Raw genomic sequence first — 27,916 nt, 5'->3', positions numbered from 1 at the left:
TTCCTCCTCTCTCTATTTGATGGCTTTTGGGGGGTTGGAGAAAGATGCTACCAATTTCCTCTCCCTTTTTGGGAGGGAGTAGGAAGAATAAATGTTGCCAGTTTCCTCTCCCTTTTGATGGTTTTTTTTAAAAGGGAGAGGCTACCTATCTGGCAAGAAGTTTTGTATCAAGATGGCTAGGAGAAGTAGGAAGAATGAAGGCTGCCAATTTCCTCCCTTTTTGAGGGATTTTTTAAAGGGAGAGGCTACCTATATGGCAAGAGGTTTTGTATGTAGTGGGCAGGGAGAGGTTAGTAAGAACTAAGACTGCTAATTTAATTTCCTCTCCCTTTTTGAGGGATTTTTTTTTTGGGGGGGGGGGGGAGGCTCAAGTTAGGAAGAATTTATTTATTATCTTGATTTATACCCCGCCTTTCTCCCCATGAGGTCTCAAGGCAGCTAAACCTCCACATGAGGCAAGTTTAAAAGGTGAAATACAAAAGTTAAAAAGCAATCAAATAGTAGCAGTGTGGTACAAACACAAATTATTTATTTATCTATCTATTGTGTCAGAAGCGAACCGAGGGCATAGTTGCAATGTATTTGAAAACACAAGCAAGGTTAAAACTTGGCATTATACTAAATGTCCTTTGATCAGTAGCTGGCCTCTTGGAGTGCCTCTGGTGTTGCTATAAGAAGGTCCTCCATGGTGCATGTGTCAGGGCTCAGACTGCATTGTAATAGGTGGTCTGTGGTTTTCTCTTCTCCACACTCGCATGTTGTGGACTCCACTTTGTAGTCCCATTTCTTAAGGTTGGCTCTGCATCTTGTGGTACCAGAGCGCAGTCTGTTCAGCAAAACAAAAATAAAATATAGTAGCCATTTCAAACTTACATGAAGGTTTCCCATTTCCTCTCCCTTTTGGATTGCTTTTGGTAGGAGGAATAAGGCCTCTTCCACACAGCTGTATAAAATCTCCCATTATCTGCTTTGAACTGGTTTATATGGCAGTATGGACTCAGACAACCCAATGCAAAGCTGACATTGTGGATTATTTGCCTTGATATTCTGGGTTATATCGCTGTTTGGAAGGGCCCTAAATTCTCAATTTCCTCTCCTTGGGGGGGGGGGGGGGAGAAGAGAGGGTTGCTAATTTCCTCTCTCTTGATGGGGGGGAAGGTAGATAGAAGACATTAAATCAATTTCTTCCCTCTATTTGAGGGGAGGGGGATAGTAGAACAAACCAAGCTCCTCTTCCTTTTTTGAGGCTTTTTTGGGAAGGTATCTAGAAGGAATTGACCAACTCTTTTAGAGTGGTGTTGATGGGAATGAGTCTTTTTATTCTCCCCTTTGAGGGCTTTTAGAGGGGGGCTAGGAAGGGTTAGGCTTTCCAACCCCCCTGTTTTTTGGGAGGGCTTGAGTCTCTCCCTTTGGCAACCAGAAGTGTCAACAGGTGTAGCATCCCCACCTGGGCCTTTATAGGGTTGCTGTGAGTTTTCTGGGCTGTATGGTCATGTTCCAGAAGCATTCTTTCCTGATGTTTCGCCCGCATCTATGGCAGGCATCCTCAGAGGTTGTGAGGTCTGTTGGAAACTAGGCAAGTGGGGTTTATATATCTGTGGAATGTTCAGGATGAGAGAAAGAACTCTTGTCTGCCTTAGGAAAGTGTGAATGTTGCAATTGGCCCCCTTGATTAGCATTCAATAGCCTTTCAGGTTCAAGGTCTGGCTATTTACTGCCTGGGGGAATCCTTAGTTGGGAGGTGTTAGCTGTCCTGATTGATTCATGTTTGGAATTCCCCTGTCTTCTGAGTGGTGTTCTTTATTTACTGTCCTAAATTGAGAGTTTTTAAAATACTGGTAGCCAGATTTTGTTCATGTGGACAATTTCAACAGAAAGGAGAAAACCATGAAAATGAACAAAATCTGGTTACCAATATTAAAAAAAAAACCCTCTAAAATCAGGGCAGTAAATAAAGAACAAAACTTAGCAGACAGGGGAATTCCAAACATGAATCAATCATGGCAAGCTAACACCTGTCAACATAGGATTCTCCCAGGCAGAAAGCAGCCAGACCTTGAAGCTGGAAGGCTATTCAGTGCTAACCAAGGTGGCCAATTGCAGCATTCACATCTGCCTTAAACAGAACTGAATGTTGCCGAAGGCTTTCATGGCCGGAATCACTGGGTTGCTGTGAGTTTTCCAGGCTGTATGGCCAAGTTCCGGAAATGTCAGGAGAGAATGCTTCTGGAACATGGCCATACAGCCCGGAAAACTCACAGCAACCCAGACAAGAGTTCACATAACTCATGTCAACACTGTGGAAATTGTGTCCAGCCTGCCAAGTGGTGTTGAGCTTGTTGATATAGTTCACCATGTCGTGGGAGAGAGGAGGGAAGTAAGGGACGCTCCGGGCGCTGGCAAGGGCCACCAGAAAACACAGGGCTGCTACAGACCCACATTTTGGAGATGGATCCTGGGTCTTAATAACTCCAACTTCTTTGCAGCCTCTCCCAGACAAGAGTTCTTTCTCCCACCCTGGACATTCCACAGATATATAAACCCCACTTGACTAGTTTCCAACAGACCTCACAACCTCTGAGGATGCCTGCCACTGATGCAGGCGAAAGGTCAGGAGAGAATGCTTCTGGAACATAGCCATACACCAAAAAAGTGGCCTCGAGGCTCGGTCCGAGCAAGGGCTAGGAAGTTCCTCGTTTCCCCGGGCCGTTCCAACCCGATGTTGAAGAAAGCGGTTCCCATAGGACACCCAATGGGATGCCGCGCAAACCACAGAGCGCTGATGCCTAGGAGAAGGGCTTGCTCGTGGCCCGCAGCGCGAAGCGGTCAGTCAGTGCGGACGGGGCCGGCCCAAGGGAGCCGGGCCTCTGCCGCCTCCGCCGCCCCGCCCTCCTCGCCCGCCGCTTGGGCGCCGGAGAGGCTCCTGTTGCTGCCGCTGCTCTGGGTGGCTTTCACGCCCTTCCTCTGCCTCGCTCGGCTGGCTTCTCTCCACCCTCCGCCAGCCAGACACCCAGCCCGCCCGTCCGCCCGTCCCCCCTCATCCGCTGCAGTCTGTCTCGCTTCTCCTCCTCCTGCACGCCTTGAGGCGGCCTTCTTTCTCTGCTCCCCCTTTCTCCGCACATTCCCGCAGACAACGACGACCCCATGGCCTCGGAGGACAACTAACTTTGCTGCGGGCCGGCTCCTCCTCACTCTGCCCCTCATTCTTTCTCTCTCTCTTCCTTTCTTTCTCCGGTTCCCGGGGCGGAGGGAAGTTGTCCATGAGCGCCCCGCCGGTCATCCGGCCGCCCAGCCCCTCGCCGCCGGGCTCAGGCGGCAGCATCGGAGGAGGAGGCGGCGGCGGAGGAGGAGGCATCTCTTTCCACCTCCAGATCGGCCTCAGCCGGGAGCCCGTGCTCTTGTTCCAGGACTCCTCGGGGGAGTTCAGCCTGGCCCACGTCCGGGAAATGGCGTGCTCCATCGTCGACCAGAAGGTAAGGCCCTCGAGGCCGGGAGTGCCTCTGAGAGCGTGCAGAGTGCCCGTCGTCTTGCTTAGATTGGAGATAACACAGTTGTCAAGGGATGGATGGATTTCGGATAACCCTGAACCCCGGAACGGATGGTCGTTATTGTTGTGATTCTTATAATATTATTCTATTTTCTTTTAATCGAGACTCAAGAGTGGCTACCTCAGGCATGGGCAAACTTCGCCCCCCCCCCCAGGTGTTTTGGACTTCAGCTCCCGCCATTCCTAACAGCCGGTTATTTATTTATCATGTCAGAAGCGATTGTACAGTTGTAATGTACAGTAGAGTCTCACTTATCCAATGTTCTGGGTTATCCAACGCATTTTTGTAGTCAATGTTTTCAATATATCGTGATATTTTGGTGCTAAATTCATAAATACAGTAATTACTACATAGCATTACTGCGTATTGAACTACTTTTTCTGCCAAATTTGTTGTCTAACATGATGTTTTGGTGTTTCATTTGTAAAATCATAACCTAATTTGATGTTTAATAGGCTTTTCCTTAATGCCTCCTTATTATCCAACATATTTGTTTATCCAACATTCTGCCGGCCCGTTTATGTTGGATAAGTGAGACTCTACTGTATTTAAAAACACAAAGTTAAAACTTGGCATGATACTAAATGTCCCTTGACCAGTAGTTGGCCACTTGGAGTGCCTCTGGTGTTGCTATAAGATGGTCCTCCATTGTGCATGTGGCAAGGCTCAGACTGCATTGTAGTAGGTGGTCTGTGGTTTGCTCTTCTCCACGCTCGCATGTCATGGACTCCACTTTGTGGCCCCATTTCTTGAGGTTGGCTCTGCATCTCGTGGTGCCAGAGCACAGTCTGTTCTGCTCCTTCCAAGTCACCCAGTCTTCTGTGTGCCCAGGAGGGAGTCTTTCATTCTGTATCAGCCATGGCTTGAGGTTCCAGGTTTTAGCCTGCCACTTTTGGACTCCCGCTTGCTGAGGTGTTCCTGCAAGTATCTCTGTAGATCTTAGAAATCTATTTCTTGATTTAAGGCATTGGCATGCTGGCTGGTATCCGAACAGGGGATGGGCCAGAGATGTCACTGCCTTAGTCCTTTCATTGTTGGCTGCTACTTCCCTGTGGATGTCAGGTGGTGCGATGCCGACTAAACAGTATAATTTCTGCAGTGGTATGGGGCGTAGACATCCTGTGATAATGCAGCATGTCGCACTAAGTAGGCTGTTAGGAATTGTGGGAGTTGAAGTCCAAAACACCTGGAGGGCCGAAGTTTGCCTATGCCTGGGCTACCTGCTAATTAATGTCTGAAGCACTCGGGGGAAATCCAAGCAAGCTTTTGCTGAATGTGAAGGTGCCATTAGACCCCACCCCCTTTTTATTTAATGAGTTCAGGGTCTTCATAGAACACTTTATCGTGGTGGTGGGTGTGCTTCTCTGTCTGTAGTATAGTGTAATGTAAAGGCCCAGATAGACCAAAGGCACCAGATCCTGTCAGATTTTGGGTGCTAAGCAGGGTCAGTCCTGGTTAGTACTTTTGAATGGGAGACCATCCCCCAGTACTAGGTGCTGTAAGTTTACATTGCAGAGGGAGGGACTGGCAAAACCACATCTGAGTATCTCATGACTGAAGGGTGCATGTTCACTGTAGAGTTAACGTAATTTCACACTGCTTTAACTGCTGTAGCTCGATGCTAAGAAATCATGGAAGTTGTAATTTCATAGTCTTTACCCTTCTCTACCAAAAGGGTACTGGTGCCTCACCAAACCATAGTTGCCAGGATTCCATGGCAGCAAAAGTGGCGTCAAACTGCGCTGAGTCTACAGTGTAGATGCACCCTAAGCAAACCCTATGAAAATCATGAGGTTTTCATGAATTTACAAGCCATTCTTAGCCACATATACACACAATATAACAATACAGTTCAGTCCCAGTTCAACCCTTCTCAATTTATCACTGTTTCTTTCTTCCATCTCTCTCTCTTTCCATTGCTCTTGTTGCAAAGAGTGATTAAGGATCAGGAGGAGGGGGCTCCCCAGCAGCTGTCAAAATAGTAATCCTGCCCTGCTCTCTGGGGAAATGAAAAGTTTCCATTTATGCCAGCCAGAAAACAAAACAAGGTTGTCCCCTTGATGGAGGAAAACATCAGCCCAGCAACAAACCTGGTGCCTGTAAGCCAGGGCAATCTGAGGGCATAGTAGGGAATTGTATGAAGAAGTCCAGTGGAAGGAGTAACTGTATGCTGAAGTGTAGGGCGTTCCTAAGTGGAATTTCAATTCTGCTTTTTTTAAAATCAGTAGTAAGCCCCTACTAGTTCAGGTTAGTTCCCATAAAACTGTGCACACCATTGTGGCTATAATGTACATGCCTGCACATGCCTATTCAGAAGTAAGCTTCATTGAATTCAATTGGGTAGCCTTTTGGGTATAAAACTTTACCCTAAGGCACAACAAAGCAGTTTCAACAAAAAGGATACACAGGAGCCGTGTAGTAGGTTTTCTGGGCTAGAGTCATGTTTTTAACTTTAATGAAAGGAGTGTGGCTAATCATTTGTCCAAAAAGTGCATTCTCACTTTTGAAGTTATTTTAACTCTTTTTTCCTATAATTGGCCTGTATGATTTTAACCAGCCCTTCCTTCATCACAGGCTTATTACTTCCTGATTCTTGGTTCATGAGTAAAATCCTTCGTGAATCCAGTCATGTTTGAATTGGAAATATTTATTTGTAAAAATGCGATGCATGCTTCAGTCTCATTAAGAAAAATTAGGCTAGTAACAACCCACAGTATATATTAATTTGCTTTACCATATTACACCCACCTTGGAAAAGTTAAGTATTTTGACTGCAGTTCTTAAAATGCCTGGGTTTCTTGTGTATGTCATCTAAAAAGTAACTTTTCCATGATCTATTAAGTTAATCCTATGCTGCTTTGCCAAATATAGCATTCAATATTCAGACAGCTGTAAAATCAAAATTACGTTTTAAAAATAAAACAGATTGAAAACACACACATAAAGCCCAAATGAAAAACACATGTAATTATGTCAGTAAAAAGATACACCATCATTTAGCCAGTTAATGTGCTCTTCTATTTGTGTTGCTTGGTTGGCCATCTTTTGCTGATGATTTGTGATGGTTTATACTCCATTCCCCTGAAGAGTGCCTTACAACTGGTTTCTAGGTGGTCTGTCTTCCAGAGCCAGATCCTTTTTGTTTAAACAATAAAACAAGATAGTTGTCTTCTCAGGTCATTTGGTTGGCAGACTTGCCTCTTTACCCTCTGAAAGCAATGACATCTGGCGGTCACACAGGAAGCACAGCTGCCTCCTCAACGTGTGAAAAGAACCTCACAGGCCCACTGCTTGCTTGTTGTGGCATCAACGTCTTAAGAAACAGTTTTCCTAGGTGCATGAAATGGACTGAAAAACTGGCAACGGGTGATATATATACTTTTGAAAACTTGGCAGCTATTTCGAGTAGATGCATTGAAATGAATGGAACTTGGTCACTAAACTCACAAATTCATTTGTCATATAAGTACATTTCTTTCTGTCTGAACCTTTGTCTCCCAGCTTCTCCTATGGGTAGGCAAATCATATCAATGTCAAAACAGTACAATCCTAAAGTTTCTTTTTCAGGGTTGACTGACCATGGCTCTTCAGATGCTGTATGACTGCATGCCTCATACCATTCATAGCTGGTGGTAAGGAATACTGTGTATTGCAGTCCAGTTGGATCTGTGTAGCCCCCAACAAGACAGCAAGCCATAGTGTCAAAAGTAATCAAGCCATCTGTTCTTCAAGCAAAGGAACTGATAACTTAGTACAGCCTTTGCCAACATGGTGCATTGCAGACTTGTTGGACTACAGCTTCTTCCATGCCATCGATCACCAGGGTTGACTGTTGCTTTTATGTTATCACAGTATATGGAAGCACATTTTGTGAGGGTTGAAGTTGTAATCAAATCAATCAGGTGTGTGAATCCAAAGACTTAACTGTGTTAATCTAAATCGGTATGCAAAGGAATCTGAAGTACCTTTGAGAGAGAGAGAAATGTGTGTATCTGACTAAGTAGACTTATGTTTACAAAAGCTTGTGATACCAACTTCTCTCTCAAGGGTGCTACAAGATCCCTTTGTATACATCAAGTGTGTGTGAGAGAGAAAGAGAGAGAGACAGGCCCCTTCCACATAGCTGCTTTGAACTGGGATATATGGCAGTGTGGACTCAGATAACCCAGTTCAAAGCAGACATTGTGGGTTATTCTGCCTTGATATTCTGGGTTATATGGCTGTGTGGAAAGGCCCACAAACAGAGACAGTCAGGTTCTAGAGGGCTGGCATACTCCATTCATACTCCTGTGGATTATTGGTCTTTAACAACACTGGGAGCCCCTAGTGGTGCAGCGGATTAAACCACTGAGCTGCTGGAATTGCTGACCGAAAGGTTGGCGGTTCGAATCTGTGGAGCGGAGTGAGTTCCCGCTGTTAGTCTCAACTTCTTCCAACCTAGCCATTAGAAAACATACAAATATGAGTAGTTCAATAGGTACCGCTCCTGCGGGAAGGTAACAGCACTTCATGCAGTCATGCTGGCCACATGACCTAGGAGGTATCTATGGACAATGCCGGCTCTTTGGCTTAGAAATGGAGATGAGCACCAACCTCCAGAATCGGACATGACTAGACCTAATGTCAGGGGAAAACCTTTACCTAAGAATACCATTGAAAAGAAAACAAGAAAAGTGTCAAGCTTTCTAAGTCCTTCTACACAGCCTTCCACACAGCCATATAACCCAGACTATTAAGGCAGAATATCCCACAATATCTGTTTGAACTGGGATATCTGAGGGCCCTTCCACACAGCCTTATATCCCAGAATATCAAGGCAGAAAATCCCACAATATCTTCTTTGAACTGGGTTATCTGAGTCCACACTGCCATATATTCCAGTTCAAAGCAGATTATGTGGTATATTATTCAGTTGTGTGGAATTGCCCAGGATACTTGGTTCAGAATATGTGAAAAATTACATGTAGGATACAGTACCTAGGCAATATTCTGTCTAGCTGTTACCTTTAATACTGTGCATGCATTAATCATGAGCCTTAACTGCAATATTTCATTTCTGTTCAATTGATTTATTTGTTAGCTACACTGGAAGGCAGAGCAGGAGAAATGGATTTCAGAGTGATATTTTATCCTCATCATAGCAGTTTGGTTAAGCTGAGTGGAGGTGATTGTTCAAGGCCATCAAGTGACCTTCATAGCTGAGTGAGTATTTGAACAGGGATTTCCCACATCAAAGCTCAGCACTCCAGCAATATCGCACTGACTCTGTCTAAGATGCAGTGGTGAGTGTTGCACAGTAATAGGGTGTGTGAGAGTATATGGTGAACAAGGCTGGATAAATATTTCAGTGCACTGCTTCAGTCTATATACTGTGTACACTGAGGAAAAAAAGGAAAATCAATCAAAGCTGGAATTTCAGAGTTGGAATAAATGAGATGTGTCTACAACCACTTTTCAACCCTATTCCATTGTGAGCACAGCAACATGTGAAATCAGTGAGACAGAAATGCAGCTTTGAGGAAATATAGTTTAGTACCATGTAACAAATGTGTGACAAAATTGTTGCGTGTGTTTTTTAATTCCTGTAAATAAGGTGCCAAGCATTTCTTGTCACAGAACACTGTAGAAAAAGTGTAACAGCTATTGGATATCATATTTGTGCCATAAAAACATAAAATTCTGGTGGGAATGATATGTGTTATGATGAACAGAGATGTTCTACATTTCAGATGATCACATCTCCAAGGGGAAGGCAAAAAACTTCCAAATGCTTTGGTGATTTTTGATTTAAACGTCTTTTGTGGATTGGGAGTAGAGAGGTCATCTCTTTAGCCATACAACCAGGTTAAGGCTAGAAACTGAGATGAATTAGACTATGGAGGGAAATTGTAGCAATTAATGTATGGGACTTATTAGCTGTGCTTGTCTAATTTAAAAGAGCATGGCTGATAAGTGTGTGTATGTTCCTTTAAGCCGCCTGTTGACTTATGACAACCTCATGAATTCTGTAGGGTTTTCTTAGGCAAAAAGTACTTAAAGGTGTTTTTGCCAGTTTCTTCTTTTGAAATCCAGCCCACAGAACCTGGTATTCTTTGGTAGACTCCCATCCAAGGACTAATCATAACTGACCTTGCTTAGCTTTCAAGATGAGACAGCATCTGGCTCCTTTACAGTATTTAGACTACCATAAAACCCAGTTTCATGATTTTAACTGGTTGCTTTTCAAATGATGCTGCATTTTAATAAATGATGTTCATCTTTGTAATTTGATTCCCTGTGCTTTGTGATCCAAGAGAGATAACAATCTAATTCTGACTTAAGCAGCGGTGTTTTTGAATCCTTATGCCCTATGAGGGAATGCCAAATGGAAGGTTATCTGATTCATATGTAATCTAAATCCATAATAAATGCGAAAACCCAGATGTGTGTATGTGGCACGGATGTTTGCTCATGCAGACAGCCTCTGGCTTCCACAAACAGGCTATACTTCCCAAGGTTAACAATCTAGCAAGTCACTCTTTCCCACTGACATTACGGTTACAGCAAGCACCATGAACATGCAGCCCAGCCCCTGCCAATGTCCTTCCCAAACACTACAGCCCACCACCCAAGGAATGCTTTCGTTTGGGGACCATTTCATCCTAGATTTTGCTTTTTCTTCCACCACAGGCAGGCATCCCAGGGTTCTCCATTGCTGTGGAATTTGTATGGCCCCGCCCACTGCCCTTTCCTTTCCAATCTCTCAGCAGAACTGAGCTGCAACGAAACTTACTGGAGGAGTTTTGGGATTGACTCCACGTGGAAGTTGTAGTTCACCCTGCATCAAGTCAGAGCACTGTCACTCCTACTGGGGAATATAGAGGAGTTGTAGTTCACCTACACCCAGAAAGCTATGAACCCAAATAATGATGGCTCTCGGCCAAACTTGCCATGCAGACCCGATATGCCCAGATTTGACTTCTGGTGGGTTTGGAGGGAAACTGGACTGGAACTTGAGGAGTATTAGGTACTGGGATTTATAGTTCACCTGCAACGAATGAGCATCACACTTGGCACACAGGGCTCCCATAACCAATACAACATATTGCACAAGTTTGGGAAAAAGGGAGTTATAGTTCACACTGACCCCCACCAACAATGCACTAGGACCACACTTCACACAGAGAACCCTCATGACCTACTCCACATACTGCAGGTATTTGTGGGAAGGAGCCTTGATTTTGGGAATTGTAGTTCACCTCCATCCAAAGACCACTGAACCCAGCCAATGACGAATCTAGACCAAACTTGGCACACAAACTGAATATTACCTGCTGTGGATACTGATAGATATTTCGGGGCAATTGCCCCGGGAATCTAGAAATTGCAGTAGTTCACCCCCATCCAGACAGTACTGCACCATACCTGGTACACACGCCCAAAATGACCAACTTATAATACTGGCAGGGTTTGGGAAGGATTTAGCCACGATTCTAGGAATTGTAGTTCACCCACTCCAAACAGAATACATAACATTAAAAGACAAATAATACCATTCTCAAATGACCTGGGCATCGCCAGGTCCCCAAGCTAGTTAGTAAATAAAAGCAATGAACAGGAGTGAGGTAGATTATCTTGTTCCTGTTCTCATTGTTTTCTAAAATTGTTTGTTTTATCAAATAGACATAAGTATCAGGTACACAATTATACATCTCTGTATAATCTCTAGATGTAGACTCTTTCAATGTTTCAATGCCTGAGGGTGCATCTACATGGGCAGGAAACCCCAGGACTGGTATGGAGTACAGTTCAGTTCTCCATACCAACCCTGAAAGCATCAGGAGGACTGAGTCCCCACTGTCCAGCCAGGCCAAACCTGGTTCTGCCCTGCTGGATGGCCACCCTTGCCTTTCTGGTCCTATTGCTGTTATTGTGGTAGCCACAGAGCTCCAAGTAATTCCTGGCCATCTATGAGTACCACTGGTGACATTTTCAGGGGTCCCAGCACACTTTGCGGAGGGGGATCACTGCTGCTTTCCCTGCTCTTTTTTTGGAGTTGCTTGGGTTCCCTTGCAAACACCAACAATGGTGTCCAAGGATAGTCAGGAGCTGTTTGGAGCTCTGTGACTGTAGCAATGATGTCAACAGGATCACTAAGTTAGATGCCATCTCTCTGACCTTGCAGTGAGGAGCTTGGGGAAAACAGGATGGCTTTGTGAACTGCAGGCTGATTCTGATTTAGAATGAAACCAGCTGTTTACATTATCCTGAAGTATGTGACTGCTCCTGAGCTTTGGGGAAGATCTGGGCATTCCCCAACTTTGTCTAATGTGGGGCAAAATCACATTAAGTGGCCTTGTCCTACATTTGGGGTGAGATGGGTTCATGTGTCATATGTATGCCACAAGGCCAACTCTCCCATCCCAGTTAAAACTGTAAGTGTAAATATGACCTGGATGTAGAAAAGATCATAGGGGTAGTCACAACTTGGAAAAATTAATTTTATAGCCTACTGGAGCTAGAGTCCAAAAATAACCTTTTCCAGATTTGGGTTTAGTGTCTATTCCAGAATCAAAGACTCAACAGAGCATTTGGTCATACTGTGGATTTTCAGTGTGTATCTGCTCCTCTATGTTTTTTTTTAAAAAAATCTTTTTGGTCAGTCTTTTTAGATTATCACAATGGAATGTATAGAAAAGACTGCAAGAGCTAACTTTTTCTGCTAGGTAGTAAAGTGATATGGAATGGGAAAAGGTGATATGAACAGCAAGTTCTCATGTTCTGACACCTGCAGTCTGCTCAGTGAGCTTTTCAATGCTTAAGGCAAGCTTTGTCTTGGGGGGACAAATTGAGCTTGGAGCAAATGGCTGTGATGATAAGTGTGTCATGTCCCACGCTACCCAAGAACAAAAAGAAGAAGAATTAAGGGTTGGCAGGACTCTTTCAAAAGGAATGGTGCTGAATTTCAGCCTGGGGAATTGGCATGTGACCTCTGTGCATAATGAGGGTAATTGAATCTCACTTTGTTACAGCCTGAACTAGTTATAGAACTGCTGAATACAAAGATGCAATAAATGCTGAGAAGAAATTGTTAACTTCATTGAACCCAAAGTTAATGTTCTGGTTACATCGCCACCATCTTTTGTCTTGTGATTTTAGAGAGTAAAAGATGTGTGCTCAACAGACTTTATGAGGAATTACTCTCACATCTTCTAGGTGTAAAATGTTGCTAAATATGCAGCCTAACTTTTGGTTTACAGAGTGTTATTTTTCACAAGCTCTTAAAAGGGTAGATGTGCTAAAATATGTGTTTCCGCTTGTTACAATCTTCTTTCTTTAAAATACAAATTATGTAGTTAAGTTTTAAATGTAGCATCAGCATGAAGACTGATATTTTAAGCACACTTTTCTTTATTGCTAATTTCATTAAAATTTGAATTTTAATTTCTGGTTGTAGAATTGCTGGTTTGAAAATAAGTGAAAATTTTAGAGGTACTTTCTTCTTCTTTTGGTCATACGAAAGAGAGTGGGGGGAGAGGCCAAGGAAAGTATAATAAGTTGATTATGGAGCCTTGTTATTTAGTATTCCAAATAGTTAACCTGCCTTTCTCCTTGTACAAGGCAGTTTACATTTTTATAACTATACAAATATTGCCTTTGTTTAATATTTAATCAATGTATACACACCTAGTAATTCTGTTAAATTATACAGTGCAATATTCAAGAAAATACTCATAAAGTTTTCTGTAATAGTTAATACAGAATTTTAGGAGTTTGTATTAGTTAAATGCATGGTTAGCAACAAATAGTGTAGAGTTGTACGTTAATCGACTCTCCCCATAGTTAATATTATGCTTATGGGCAAAATCAGAAACATTATTTTGAGAGGGCAAGAGCTGGTGGTATATTTCTGTTCAATTTTCAGACACTGTTTGACACCAATTTAACTGTCATTGCTCAATGCTGTGGAATCATGGGAATTATAATTTTACACAGTTTTTAGCCTTCTGTACCAAAGAGTGCTTGTGCCTCACTAAACTACAACTCCCAAGACGCCATAGCATTTAGTCAGGATATTTAAAGTGGTGTTGAATTTCATTAATTCTATAGATGCATCAAATGTCTGTGCTTAGTTTATTATCTCTGTCCTTCCAGCCACCAATGAATTGGAAAAAACTGAGGATTTTTAGGACAATCGGTTGTCATTGTAGTCATCACGGTTTCACCTTGTGATGGTGGAATTTTTTTTATTGAATAAAACCTTCATTAATCCATATTATATAGGGTGAGCCAAAAGTCACAAAGGAGTCTGATGTTTTAATAACTTGTTGAAAAGCTTTTCTGAAAAGATTTTATACCTAATCTAATGCAATTTTGTTTCCTATATAAACTGTACAGACAGTCTCCAAGTTACAAACAAGATAGATTCTGTAGGTTTATTCTTAAGTTGAATTTGTATGTAAATTGGAACAGGTACATTTTAAAGTGTAACTCCAGATTATCTATCTATCTAGGCCTTGGAAAGCGTAGGGAAGGGTTAACACCCCTGTGATGTTTGTTTTGCTGTCTGTGTCCCTGTTCAGAAGACTTCACCTCACTTTCTGTCCCTGTGATTGGATTTTGAAAAAATTGGCTTGTTGTGGTAACAAGGATTGGTGAGTAAGCTTCAGTTGAGACAGCTTTTCCCCCCATGATAACTTTTTCAGGAGTTAATTTCTCTTCCTAGCAGTAGATTTCTCTAACTTCCTGCTGTCTCATCTTCGTTCTTAACTATGAGTTGTTGGTATGTTGGATGCTTATAACTCCGGCACTGCCTATGTATGATGCCATGGAATTGTATATTAATAGCAATAAATAAAGGAGTTACTAAATATTGAAATCTCTTTGTGACTTTTGGTCCACCATGCATATCCTAGAGAGTATTAGGCTCATATGGAGTCTTCAACTAAAGTAGGTGATTGGGGAATGTGGCAATTCCAGGCACTTCAGATGGTAATGGATGTTTGAATTCTTTTCAGCCCATCTTCAGACTGGATAAGGCGCTGAGTCTGCATTTATTGTTTTGGTAGATGCTGGTGTGTATGTGTTGGTTCTCTTAGACTTTTCAGTGTGAGTTATTTCCTTGTTGTCCTTCCTACATAGTTAGGAGGTTTTGAAACCTTAATTTGGAAGCTGTTTTCCTCTATAAGGGAATTTATTTTGGAGCTCTCAGCAGTCTAAATGTATCCTAGTGTTATTTAACATCTGCATGAAATCACAGTTTATTTTAAGATATGGAGTGGGTTGCTATCAGTAAATGAATGATACCAGATGTATATCTCTTTTTATTCTAAACCAGATAATGCATTTAAAAAATATTTAAATGACTGAGCGTGGACTAAGTAAAGACATCAAATATCAATTCAAACAGCAAAGATTATCTCATGTTATGTCCAATTATCATGAAATATTGGGAGTGTTTTCATGTTCCAAATATGAAGGTCAGGTGTAGTTTAAGGATATTTTTACATGACCATTTAGTTCGGTGTAGAAATGAACGAGACCTGCGGTGGCTAAACATCTCATGGGGCCGATCTGAGTTAACCTGGGGCAAGGCCACCCTTAATATGGCCTAGTTTGGGGGAAGGCCCGAACCAGAACCGGCCCCAGTTCTCTTGACTGCCATCCCATGTTCTAAGGCTTGGGTGACCTGGGAACATGAGATGGCATTTTGTTGTCCCCCTACCAGCGGCGATATAGCACCTACCACGTTACCAGTGAACCATATTTGGCATAGCTGAGTAGTAGGAATTCCCTGCTGCCTCAGAGGTAGCTGAGGGAGCCCTTGTGTGGGTTCCATGTGGCCTGCATTTGGGGTCTGTGTAGAAGGGCCCCAAGAGTTATCTTGGGCTTCTTCTGGATATCCAATTTGGGGATGGTGTTACCAGAAGCAGTGATATCATCTTCTATATGTTTGCTAGCTGTTTCTCTTTTTAGAAAAAAAGAGGCTTGGTCACTTTGGTACGTACCCCGGTAATCTCAGAGATGGATACAATTTTGTATTTACTTAGCAAAATATAGAAGAAACACGTAAGAAATTATCTCAGGAAATGGGTTCAATATCTAGAATATGTGATAACATTATGTAACATGGTTTTTGTTCCTGGGTTATAAATGTCATTTCCTAATTGGTTCTGTCATAAAAACATGGAAAAGGTTTATTAAACTACAAAATTTTATTTCTGCAGGACATCCTGCAGTACATTTTGCTATAGTTTTTCAATGAATATCTCATAGAATCTCAACCACTTCAATCACAAATGATGTTTCTGGAGCATAACAACTACTGTACTTTCAAAGTAAGTACCACACAATTAAATAATACTTTCCAACCAGGAACAGAGCATTTTTCAAATTTTGTTACATAGTGTAGTTAGTATAGGGAATGGTCTAGAAGTAGACAATGCAAGATTGTCTGGCTAATGGTCCATTTCTGGCACAACTAAACCTGCTCGTTATGATCTTTAAATACCTATGCAGCTTAAGTCTACACCATTGGCTCCTAACCGATGGTCTTTCAGGTGTTTTGGACTTCAGCTTCCAAAATTTCTAACAGTTGACCAGCCGACTGGGCATCTTGGAGCCAAACTCCCAAATACCTGGAGGACCAAAAGTTAGGAACCCCTGGTCTGTACTATCTGAAATACCATGTCTCATTATATGCACAATTTCTAAGATCTTTGTGGGAAGGCTTTCTCTCTGTCTCACAGGTGAATTGGGTAAGAACAAAGAAGACAACATTCTCAGTTGCTCCCAGCTTGTAGAATTCCTTCTACAGGAGGGTCAGTTGAACCCCTGTTCTCTTTCTAGTGGCAGAACATTGGCTTTTAAGTTACTTTAGCAGAAGCATCTTTTTATTTGAGTGAGTTGTGCTTTTTACAGTCGTTAACAGTGTTCTTTACAGATCTGTTTATTTAATGCTTTTAAAACTCGTATTAAATAGATTTGTAGTGTATGTTGTTTTTAACTTGATACGGTAGATTCAAATCAAGGAAAAGCTTCATGAGAACCATCACTCCTTTTAATGTTCCTCCAGCAACAGCAAGAGTATCTCTTTGGCAGCTAAAACAGGCAATTCCAACTGGATGGCCCCCCATGAGGGTCTGCCTCCAGGGGCAAATCAAGAATGGGCAACTTGGAAGTCCCTAAACAGACTCAGAAGCGGAGTGGGCAGATCAAAAGACAACCTGGCAAGATGGCACAACCTGGAGGAATCCTGTCACGACCCAGGCTGCAGAGCACCAATAACCATACACCGAGGCCAGATTCTATCTAATATCTTTATTGAAGGAATATATAAAGTTAATAAAAGCAAGTGTATGAAATAGTCCAGAAATAGACCTTTCAGGAAAGGTCAAAATTAGTCCAAAGAACCAATGTCCAATATGAAATATTAAGGTCCAAAGTTGTAATCCAATAACCGAAACACTCACTTTGCCAGGCAAAGTGAGGGGAGATGACAAGGTCCTTTAGTCCATGGAACTTGAGCGAGGCTAGGGAGTAACTTGAAACAGGGCTTGATACAAGGCAACAAGGAACGAGGAGCAAGAACAAGATCCGTGGAATACTTGGCCAAAATCCGGAAAACAAGGCAAGGCAGAGTCCTGGAAAACAAGGCTGAATCCTAGGAAGCAAGGCAAGGTCTGCAGAGGTAAACAAGGCTGGAACGGGAACGTAGGCTTGGAACCAGGACGAAGGCTTAGAAGCGGAGTAGCGCTGTCCACACACAACCTACTCCAGTTGCTGACGAATTGACTCCGCAAGATCCCTTTGTGGGCAAAGCACCTAAATAGGATCTAGTTTTCCCACCAAAGAGCAGTTCCCTGGAGAACCAGAAACGAAAGCTATTCTCTGAGTCCAGATGCATGACTCCTTAAAGTTTCCCATGGAAAGCAGGCTTAATCAGCTGAATGCTTAGCAGCTATCCTGGCACTCCTGCGGGACGCCTGTTGAACTCCCCTCTGTTGTTTACAAAAAGCATGGCGAGAAAACGTAGGAGATTGTGGCTCGGGGCTTGTTTGACAGACTTCTGGAAGACAAATCTCTTGCAGGTGCAAGGTTTCCAAATCTGGCTGGGAAAGTTCCAATTCTGGCTGGAACGGTGAAAAACCCAAGTTTTCCTCTTCATCTGGCACCACAGTGCCAGGAATGGGACTACATTGCCCATGGGTCATCACACTATCCCCCCCCTCAAGCCCCCTCTCAAAAATGGGCTCTCTCCCCGAGGTGCGGGACCGCGGCTTAGCAGGGTAGTTCTGATGGAAGCGGCAGGCTAAATCGGGGGCATGGACTGCGGAAGCGTCTACCCAAGAGCGTTCTTCGGGGCCAAAACCCGCCCAGTCAATGAGATATTGCAGGCGGCGGCGGTGAAAGCGAGAATCCAAAATGTCCTGAACCTCGAATTCTTCCTCCCCATCCACTAAAACAGGAGTGGGGGCCGGCCGGTCTGCATCAGGACGCACACCATCCGCCGGAAGGAGCAGGGAGCGATGAAACACTGGATGAATGCGCATAGAGCGCGGCAGTTGGAGTTTGAAATTCACGGGGTTAAGTTGCGCCACCACTGGATAGGGGCCAATGAAACGGGCATCTAATTTCCGGCAAGGGCGATGGGAGGGCAAAAAGCGAGTGGACAGAAGAACCCGATCTCCTACCTTGATTTCGGGGCCCGACTGGCGATGTTTGTCCGCGTGGCGTTTATAGTCCTCCTTGGCTTGGTCTAATTGCTGGAGCAAAAGTTGTTGCACCGCTGTGAGTTCTTGCAGCCAGTCCTCTGCTGCGGGAACCTCTGAGGTTTCAATAACAGGAGGGAAGAAACGTGGATGGAAGCCGTAGTTTGCAAAGAACGGGGTATCTTTAGTTGAAGCCTGGACACCATTGTTATAGGCAAACTCTGACAGCGGTAACAGGGAAGCCCAATTGTCCTGTTGATAGTTTACATAGCAGCGAAGATATTGTTCCAGAGTGGCATTGGTGCGCTCTGTCTGCCCATCCGTTTGTGGATGGTGAGCCGAAGATAAACGAGAGTCTATGCCCAATAGTTTTTGTAGTGCTCTCCAGAAATGCGAGGTGAATTGGGACCCACGGTCTGTGACCAAACTCTTGGGCAACCCATGCAATCTGAAAACGTGCTGAAGGAATAAATCTGCAGTCTCTTTGGCCGTGGGAAGGCCATCGCAGGGAATGAAATGGGCTAACTTGGTAAAAAGGTCCACCACCACTAGGATCGTGGTGAATCCGCAGGAGGGTGGTAGATCAGTGATAAAATCCGCAGAGATTATTTCCCATGGGCGAGATGGAGTAGGAAGGGGATGCAGAAGCCCTGAGGGCTTCTCCCGTCTTGTCTTGGAGCGCTGACATATTGGGCAGGTATTGACATATTTTTCCACATCCTTGCGGATCTTAGGCCACCAGAAATCTCTTAGGATCAAATGCATGGTTTTAAATAGTCCGAAATGCCCTGCTGGCTTGCAGTCATGACACAGACGAAGTGCCTTTTCTCTGCCCGGCCCGGGGGGAATGTAGACATGATTTCTATAGCAAAGTAACCCATCCTTAAGCGAGAAGGGGAAATGTAGTCCTTGGCGAAGTTGATCCTGAGCCCAGGCATCTGTTTGTTGACCGGCCCTGATTTCCTGAGCACAAAGGGGCCCTGGAGTTGAGGGAGTAGATTCAATTGGGGTGGATTTAGTGTTTCCCACTGTGAGCGTGGCAAAGTTCTCGGGCTGCAGCAATTGGGACTCAAAGGTCTCCTTGCGCCCTGCAGCATATTCCGGTTTTCGTGACAAAGCATCTGCCTGTTTGGTCTGGGCTGGGGTTACATAATGGATTTGGAAGTCAAAACGCTCAAAGAATAAAGCCCAGCGTTGTTGTCTCTGATTTAGTTTGCGAGCAGTTCTTAGATGTTCTAGATTCCGATGATCAGTGTGGACCTCAATGGGAAATTTGGCCCCTTCTAACCAATGTCTCCAAGTTTCAAAGGCTGCCTTTATGGCCAAAAGTTCCTTTTCCCAAATAGTGTAGTTTCTCTCTGGGGCAGTCAGTTGACGAGAGTAAAAGGCACAAGGGTGAAGATGTTCTCCCACTGGTTGCAAGAGTACCGCTCCAATTGCCACATCGGAGGCGTCCGCCTGTACGACAAAAGGGGTTTCAGGATCTGGGTGCTGAAGGATTGGCTGTGACGTGAATAATTTCTTTAGTTGTTGGAATCCTTTCTCAGCTTGCTCTGTCCAGCGGAAAGGCTGTTTCCCTCGGATGCAGCTGGTGATTGGATCAGACCAGCGGGCAAAGTCTGGAATGAACTTGCGGTAGTAGTTCGCGAACCCCAAGAAACGTTGCACCTCTTTCTTGTTGGTTGGCGCCCGCCATTCCAATACTGCTGTTACCTTGGCCGGGTCCATGGTGAGCCCTAGTGGCGAGACACGATAACCCAGGAAATCTACCTCTTGTAGATCAAAAGCGCATTTTTCCAGCTTGGCATAAAGTCCATGGTCCCGCAATCGTTGTAACACCATTCTGACGTGGTTCTCATGTTCTGATTGCGATCTAGAAAACACCAAAAATCGTCCAGGTAGATGATCAAGAACCGGTCTAGATAATCCTGAAAGATATCGTTGACAAAATGTTGAAACGTTGCGGGAGCTCCACATAAACCGAAATTCATGACCAGGGTTTCGAATAAACCGAATTTAGTCTGGAAGGCAGTCTTCCACTCGTCCCCTTCCCTGATGCGAACTAGATTATAAGCTCCTCGAAGATCCAGCTTGGTGTAAACCTTAGCCCCTCGAAGCCGGTCTAAGAGGTCCGAGATCAAAGGCAGGGGATACCGGTTTCGCTTAGTGATATTGTTCAATGCTCTATAGTCCACCACCAAGCGTAGGTCCCCTGACTTCTTTTTCACGAACATCACTGGGGAAGCGGCTGGGGATTGAGAGGGTCTAATAAACCCCTTGCGGAGGTTTGTCTCTAAGAACTCCCTGAGAGCTTCTTGCTCTGGTTCAGTCAGGGAGTAGAGGTGTCCTCGCGGGATCGGGGCCCCCTCCACCAAGTCAATGGCACAGTCATAAGGTCTATGTGGGGGTAGTCTCTCGGCTTCTTTTTCATTGAATACATCCCAATATTCTGAGTACTTCTTGGGCAAGGTGATAATGGGTTCAGCATCTGTGGCATGGCAGACCTTGGCTACTAGGCAATGGTTTTGGCAATATTTTGAAGCAAACTGCAGTTCTCTGTTGGACCAGGAGATGCTTGGGTCGTGGAGTGTCAGCCATGGAATTCCCAAAATCACAGGGAAGTGGGGAACCTCAGTAACAAAGAAGGAAATCTCTTCCATGTGTTCCCTTATCCACATTCTGGTGGGTTCCGACCACTGGCTTACTGGACCTGTCTTGAGGGGGCGGCCATCGATGGCTTGCACCACCCGGGCGTTCTTGAAGTCATGATATTGTAATCCCAGAGAGTCGGCATACTCTCTATCAATGAAATTGTTTGTGGCTCCTGAGTCTATCATGGCATGGACCATGACGGGTCCTTTTTTCACTGACCACAAGGTGACCACTAGGAGAAATAGGACCCCGGTTGGCGGCTCTTGAGTGGGGTTTTTGACCGGGCTGGCGAGCCTCTCTACGCCCGGTCGCTGGCTTCCCCCGCCGGCTGCGCGCCAGCCGCCTCAGATGTCTTCGTCTCCGTGGAGGACGCCGCCGCCAGACGAGCGGCGGGCTTCCCTTTGGCTGGACACTCTCTGGCAAAGTGGCCCCCGTTTCCGCAGTACCAACAGAGATTTAGGCGTTGGCGGCGGGCCTTCTCGGCGGCATCTAGTCTGGGACGCACGTTGCCCAACTGCATTGGCACCTCCTCGCTTCCTCGGGGGTATGGGGCTGGTGGCGGGGGTCTCCACACAGGACGCGGCTGGACGCCGGTGGGAGCGGGAGGTTTCGCTCCAGCCCTACCGCTCTGGCCTCGAATCCATTGCTTTCTGTTGGCAAGCATGACTTCAGCTCGTAAACATTGATCAATGAGTGCTTCAAGAGAGTGTGGAGGATCCACCTTGGAGATTTCCTCCAGCATCTCGATGTTGAGACCCTCCCGAAATTGTCCTCTGAGGGCTACATCGTTCCAGCCGGTGTTATGGGCCAGCACTCGGAACTCGGCTATGTACTGGGACAAGGGTCTGTCTCCTTGGGAGAGGCGCCGGAGTTTGTGGCCGGCTGCCTCCAAATTGTCCTCGATCCCCCAAGTCGCCTTAAGGTGGTCCAAGAAGTGTTGCGCTGATCTTAGATGTGGGGAGACTTGGTCGAACAGTGCCGTCGCCCAGTTGGCCGCTGGCCCGTCTAGGAGACTGTAAATCCACGCCACCTTGATGTCTTCTTGGGGAAACTCGGCAGCACGGGCCTCTAGATAAGCCTGGCATTGGCGACGGAAAACATGAACCTTAGAAGCTTCTCCGGAGAACTTGGTTGGCAACGCCATGGCCGGGAGACGGATTCCGCGCTCCTTCAAACCCCTAATTTCCCCATCCTGCGCATTGAGCTTGTCACGGATGCGGTCCACTTCGTCCTTGTCGATGGTGTAGCTGAGTGGTTGGCCACCCGGCACGGTTCCGGTAGACATTCTGGCCTAGGTTAATTGGTGCTTAGGGTGGCGGAGTCAAACTGTCACGACCCAGGCTGCAGAGCACCAATAACCATACACCGAGGCCAGATTCTATCTAATATCTTTATTGAAGGAATATATAAAGTTAATAAAAGCAAGTGTATGAAATAGTCCAGAAATAGACCTTTCAGGAAAGGTCAAAATTAGTCCAAAGAACCAATGTCCAATATGAAATATTAAGGTCCAAAGTTGTAATCCAATAACCGAAACACTCACTTTGCCAGGCAAAGTGAGGGGAGATGACAAGGTCCTTTAGTCCATGGAACTTGAGCGAGGCTAGGGAGTAACTTGAAACAGGGCTTGATACAAGGCAACAAGGAACGAGGAGCAAGAACAAGATCCGTGGAATACTTGGCCAAAATCCGGAAAACAAGGCAAGGCAGAGTCCTGGAAAACAAGGCTGAATCCTAGGAAGCAAGGCAAGGTCTGCAGAGGTAAACAAGGCTGGAACGGGAACGTAGGCTTGGAACCAGGACGAAGGCTTAGAAGCGGAGTAGCGCTGTCCACACACAACCTACTCCAGTTGCTGACGAATTGACTCCGCAAGATCCCTTTGTGGGCAAAGCACCTAAATAGGATCTAGTTTTCCCACCAAAGAGCAGTTCCCTGGAGAACCAGAAACGAAAGCTATTCTCTGAGTCCAGATGCATGACTCCTTAAAGTTTCCCATGGAAAGCAGGCTTAATCAGCTGAATGCTTAGCAGCTATCCTGGCACTCCTGCGGGACGCCTGTTGAACTCCCCTCTGTTGTTTACAAAAAGCATGGCGAGAAAACGTAGGAGATTGTGGCTCGGGGCTTGTTTGACAGACTTCTGGAAGACAAATCTCTTGCAGGTGCAAGGTTTCCAAATCTGGCTGGGAAAGTTCCAATTCTGGCTGGAACGGTGAAAAACCCAAGTTTTCCTCTTCATCTGGCACCACAGTGCCAGGAATGGGACTACATTGCCCATGGGTCATCACAAATCCTCCACCTTGTGTGACTGTGGAGCAGAACAAACAATTCTGCATATGTATGCTTGCCCACAATGTCCTGTCTCATGTATAGAGGAAGAGTTGTTTAAAGCTACAGACAATGCAGACGCTGCTGCCTGCTATTTAGCTGCTTGTAATTCCTTTATTTTATCACTTTTAACCTTATTTATTATGCAATGCTTTTGACATGAAATAAAAAATAAATATATAACTTGATGCAAGCTGCCTTGCGTCTCATTCTGGAGAACCTCTAGGAGTATGTGAGCTCCAAGATATTTTAGGAGATTTTTAGCTTAATCTTTTCAGTTTGAATTGTGCCTGGACTGCTGTAGGATAGCAACGCACATTCCAGAGTACTGCTGTAAGGTTTATGTGGACACCACTGCATTCTGAGTAGCACTTTACTTCTCCCCCATTCCTTATATTGATTAGTCATGATCTCACATAAGCTGTGTTGCTTGCAGATTTGTGAAAAGTGTGCCCATTCAACCCACATCCAAGTATGTAAATAAAATATGGTTGCACCTTTCCCACAGGGAAAGGTTAAATTTGTTCATATTTACATTGGCGCAACATTTTACAAGCAGTGATTACAAGGTTGACCTGATTAGAAGTGAATCACAACTTTCTTCTGAAATTTTATGAAAATAGATGTGATACAGAAGATAATGAACAGCATCTAGAACAGAAAATATTAAACTTAGTTTAAATGCTTGTCCTCGTATTTTCAATGTAGCATGCTTAATTCTACAACAGAGCTAAACTACTAGAATTCCTACTTGACTAACTTTCTCTCCTTTTAGTGATTTTCACCACTTCCAAATGTGTAAGAGACAGGGAATACCTACTCTTGCATACATTCAGCCCCCTCCTCCAATCTCCTTAATCTATAAGTGCACAAAGTGTGGTCCTGGGGGCCTCATGTAGTTCCACATCTTTTTTGATAGCTTTTGACTTCTCTTGATTTTCAAGAGCAGTAGGTGTCACATAATTCCATCTAACAAAATATTTCCTCGCTAAGAATTTTCTAGGTTCTTCAGACAATTCTATAAAATGTTTCCACCAGAGGCTACCATACTTCTCTAGGAATTTTAGAGTCCTCCAGTGAGATTCTGTGGTTACTTCATTTCAATAGGGTTTGTTATCATCCAAAGTTTCCTATTCAATGGTAAATTAAGGAACACATTTCCCACAGATACAGTTAAAAATCACTTATTTTTTAAGACCTGGAGTCGTCGTCCCGCCCCCCCCCCCCCCACAAAGAATAGTTCAAGATGATTTCTATTCACTTGCTTTTCCCAAGCTTAGCTTGAAGCAGCAAGATGCAAATAGCATAGTTGGCTTAACTAGTCTCCTTTTCCTCATACTGAGTAGCAACATTATATTTCAAAATCAGCACAGCAAGCAAGACAAGGGTTACTTTCTTGGTGCAACAACTACAGATTTCTATGTAATTTTCAGAAGTCATTGTAAAAAGCATTTTAAATAACAAGGTAATGGGAAAGCAATGAACTGTGTATTGTTACTTTTTCAAACATCACAGGGCACAGTGGTGGCAGGCGTAATGCATAGCTGTGTCCTCATTCATTCAGTGTTGCAACTCTCAGATCTAGTGTCAGTTGAAGCCAATTTGATGGCACACAACAAGAAGAGATAATGGGAATAGATTTTTAAAGTAACTTTTAAAGCTCTTTTCTTGAGACACTAGTTTTAAATAGCAAACACTAACTACTGAAAACACACTGAGGAATTGAATCTTAGCATCTTTCAGAATGATCTGTGTTTTAGGGATGGTAGTGATGGAAGTGAGAGACTTATCTTGATGCACCCCAACCAGCTTAATTCTCCCTCAATTCTTCTGCTTTGATTAAGGCCTCCACCCTTCAGCCATAATAGAAGTGATAACAAAGAGCGGACTGCATACATGGGCAAACAAACAAATAACTAACTCTCAAGAGTTAGTGTACCCTGAAGTTTGCTTAAAACATATGCTGCTTCTACAAGCTGCAGATTCTGTATGAATTCATGATTAGGGATCTACCTTGTAGTTCCTGCCTTGGACAAACCAATGGTAGCTGGGCAATTTTCTGACACCCCCCCCCCCCCCAAATTTAGGAACCATTGTGCCCAATGTTCAAATATTTGGGGACAGGCTGCTGCTTCTATTTTAGTCCCCTAGCACTTGGGACTTATGAATGCTGACAGCAGGGAACTTTTGGCACATTTGTATGAGCCATATGGAGCAATTTATTCTGCTTACTCTGTTTTAGTGCCCATGTTTGTGCTTGTGTATAAAGTCCTTTGTTATGTTAGCTAGTGTATAGGTGACAGAAAAGTATATGATGCTAGTTAAAGCCAAAGATTTGAACTTCATGACCACTATTCTTTTAAGCTTTAGGGACTCCATTGATGTAACTTTAGAATGTTGTTAGTTACTTGCAAAATATAATTTGTTTTATTTTTTAACAAAGTATGATTTTTTATATTATTACTGTTTGTTAAATGTTAGAAATGTTACCATGTGAAATACAAGTTGTGGGAGCCATGTAGCTACAATTAATATTAAAAAAAGAAACATGTGACACATGCAGGCTCATGGACCATAAACTGTGATGATAATAGATTTGAATTGGATTGACAGAATAAGTAATGCATTTTCCTGATAAACTAAAGTAGAAAAAATGTCTAATGTGATATATAAAACCACCTATTTTATATCAGGAGATGCCTTCAGCACACTTAGATTTCATTTGATTCATTTAGTTCATAATTTTCATCCATTTTCAAATTGTTAAATAAATATAAAATATTAGGAGAAAGTCAGGCTGGATCTACACTGCTCTATATCCCAGGATTTGATCCCAGATTATCTGATTATTCCAGATTATCTGGGAGTGTAGACTCATATAATCCAGTTCAAAGCTGATGATTTGGGATCAGATCCTGGGATATAGGGTAATGTAGAAGGGGCCTCTGGCTGGATCTACACTGCCCTATATCCCAGGGTCTGCTCCCAAATTATTTTTTATCCCAGATTATCTGGCAGTGTAGATTTATATAATCCAGTTCAAAGCAGATAATTTTGGATCAGAACCTGGGATATAAGGCACTGTAGATCTACTCAGACTGAAACCTAGAGGTATGCAATTTGGCCAAAAGGCATGCTGTTTCAGGGTCCATTGTCAGTTGACCCCTCATTCTGTTTATTGGGAAGTTACCCAAATGGGGAGGGGTGTTGCCGTTTTCATTTGGCAAAGATTTGGCCCATTGGAAACTTTAAAGGCTCAATCCTCAGTCATTTTAAGGCCTATCTGCATGAAACATACCTCAGTTTTAGACCCCATTTAGAACTGCAGGCCTGCCAAGTTTCAAAACAATTCACCAATCTACAGATTTTTTAGAATTATTTTAAGGTTTATCCATAACATTTTTAAAAATAAGACAAATTGTAGTTGCTGGTTGTGTCCATTCTCAGCCAATCAGAGCATGGACACAACCAGGCTTTTTATTGGCTGAGAAACAGAGAGAAAAAACTTTAACTCCCATTATGCTCCGAGAGGAACTTAGAGACTTTTCAATGCCCGCCCTATGCAAGTCCTGCTGGGAAAGCGCATTCCCAGTAAGGCTGTCTCTGGAGGAGGAGCCTAGAAAACTTTCCAAAAAGAAATGGAAGCTGCTGTGAGAAAAGATGCAGCAGATTCTTGCTTCAGGTATATTGTAGACTTCGCTTCTTCCTCTCCAAGAACCAATAAAATCTGGCTCCCTTAATCCATTTTGCCTGGCTTCCTCTCCATTCTGTTTTCGGAGATTATATAAAATGGACTACTGAATATTACAAATTATTTTTGTTTACACTGATTCGGGCCCAAGCCTCCTGAGACCCTACCCTTATGTGGATATGTTAGATCCAGGATCAGTTCAAACCTTAACAAATCCCCTCTTATTTTTTATGCAAAACATTCAACTATTGTTTCACCTTGTGTGTGTGAGAGAGAAAAGCAGGATAAGGGGAACTGACAAGGACACTTTTCCAGGCTTAGTCTGAAAACTCAATTTTTATGAAATGTTCCTCTTAATTGGCTGCTGTTTGCATCAGAAGAATGCATTTATCATGAGGTAAATTGAGGTTATATACTTATGGAAGTTTAAAGTGATGCACACTATTCTCTTCTTGTTTCCATTAGAAAACTACAAGACAGTAACAGAGGTACAGTAGTAAAAGTTGAGCTTCTCTGCATTCTTAATGGGCTCCTGTATTTCTCTGATGTTGGGCACAGTACTATATAAATGTCCACATTTAATCAAAATCTAATGGATGTGGCAAAGTGTGATAAGACTGCAATCCCCTTTTTTATGGTATTCTTCATAGGTGCTCATGATACTTGAAGAACCACATCCCAAACAGTATGCCACATTAGGAATGTTATTTCATTGGATTGGTTACCCTTTACAGAAGAAACATTCTTGCTCCTACGCATACTTTTTGAGTGGAAATAAATAAAAACATGAGCAGCTCACCTCAAATATTCATAAATTTGTGAGGATGACAGGGTGCCAATCCAAGAAATAAGACACATGTGAAACTGTGTGTGATTTCATATTCCAATGAACAAGTTACACATAGTTATAATGTGCAGAAACATGCTTGGGCCACTGGCTCCACCTTTTGCAGCCTCTAAAGTCCCCCACTAATCTGCTGAAGTCCTCTGAGCCTCTTTTCAAAATTG

The 27,916-nt window shown here is 43.7% G+C and overlaps 1 protein-coding gene across 3 annotated transcripts in view; it reads left to right on the top strand.

The window, feature by feature from the left end:
• The window catches only part of prkd1 (protein kinase D1), a 150,373-nt gene that overhangs the window by 659 nt on the left and 121,798 nt on the right, over window positions 1–27,916 (top strand). For all 3 annotated transcript variants that reach the window (XM_008102943.3, XM_008102936.3, XM_062968232.1), the window contains exon 2: window positions 3,255–3,473. In XM_008102943.3, coding sequence (XP_008101150.1) covers window positions 3,255–3,473 — 219 coding nt within the window. The remainder of the gene's footprint in view (window positions 1–3,254; window positions 3,474–27,916) is intronic.

The sequence above is a fragment of the Anolis carolinensis genome, chromosome 1 (assembly GCF_035594765.1).
Source record: "Anolis carolinensis isolate JA03-04 chromosome 1, rAnoCar3.1.pri, whole genome shotgun sequence".
Lineage (NCBI taxonomy): Eukaryota > Metazoa > Chordata > Lepidosauria > Squamata > Dactyloidae > Anolis > Anolis carolinensis.
The sequence above is the reverse complement of the archived record's forward strand: the minus strand, read 5'-3'. Positions and strand labels throughout refer to the sequence as shown.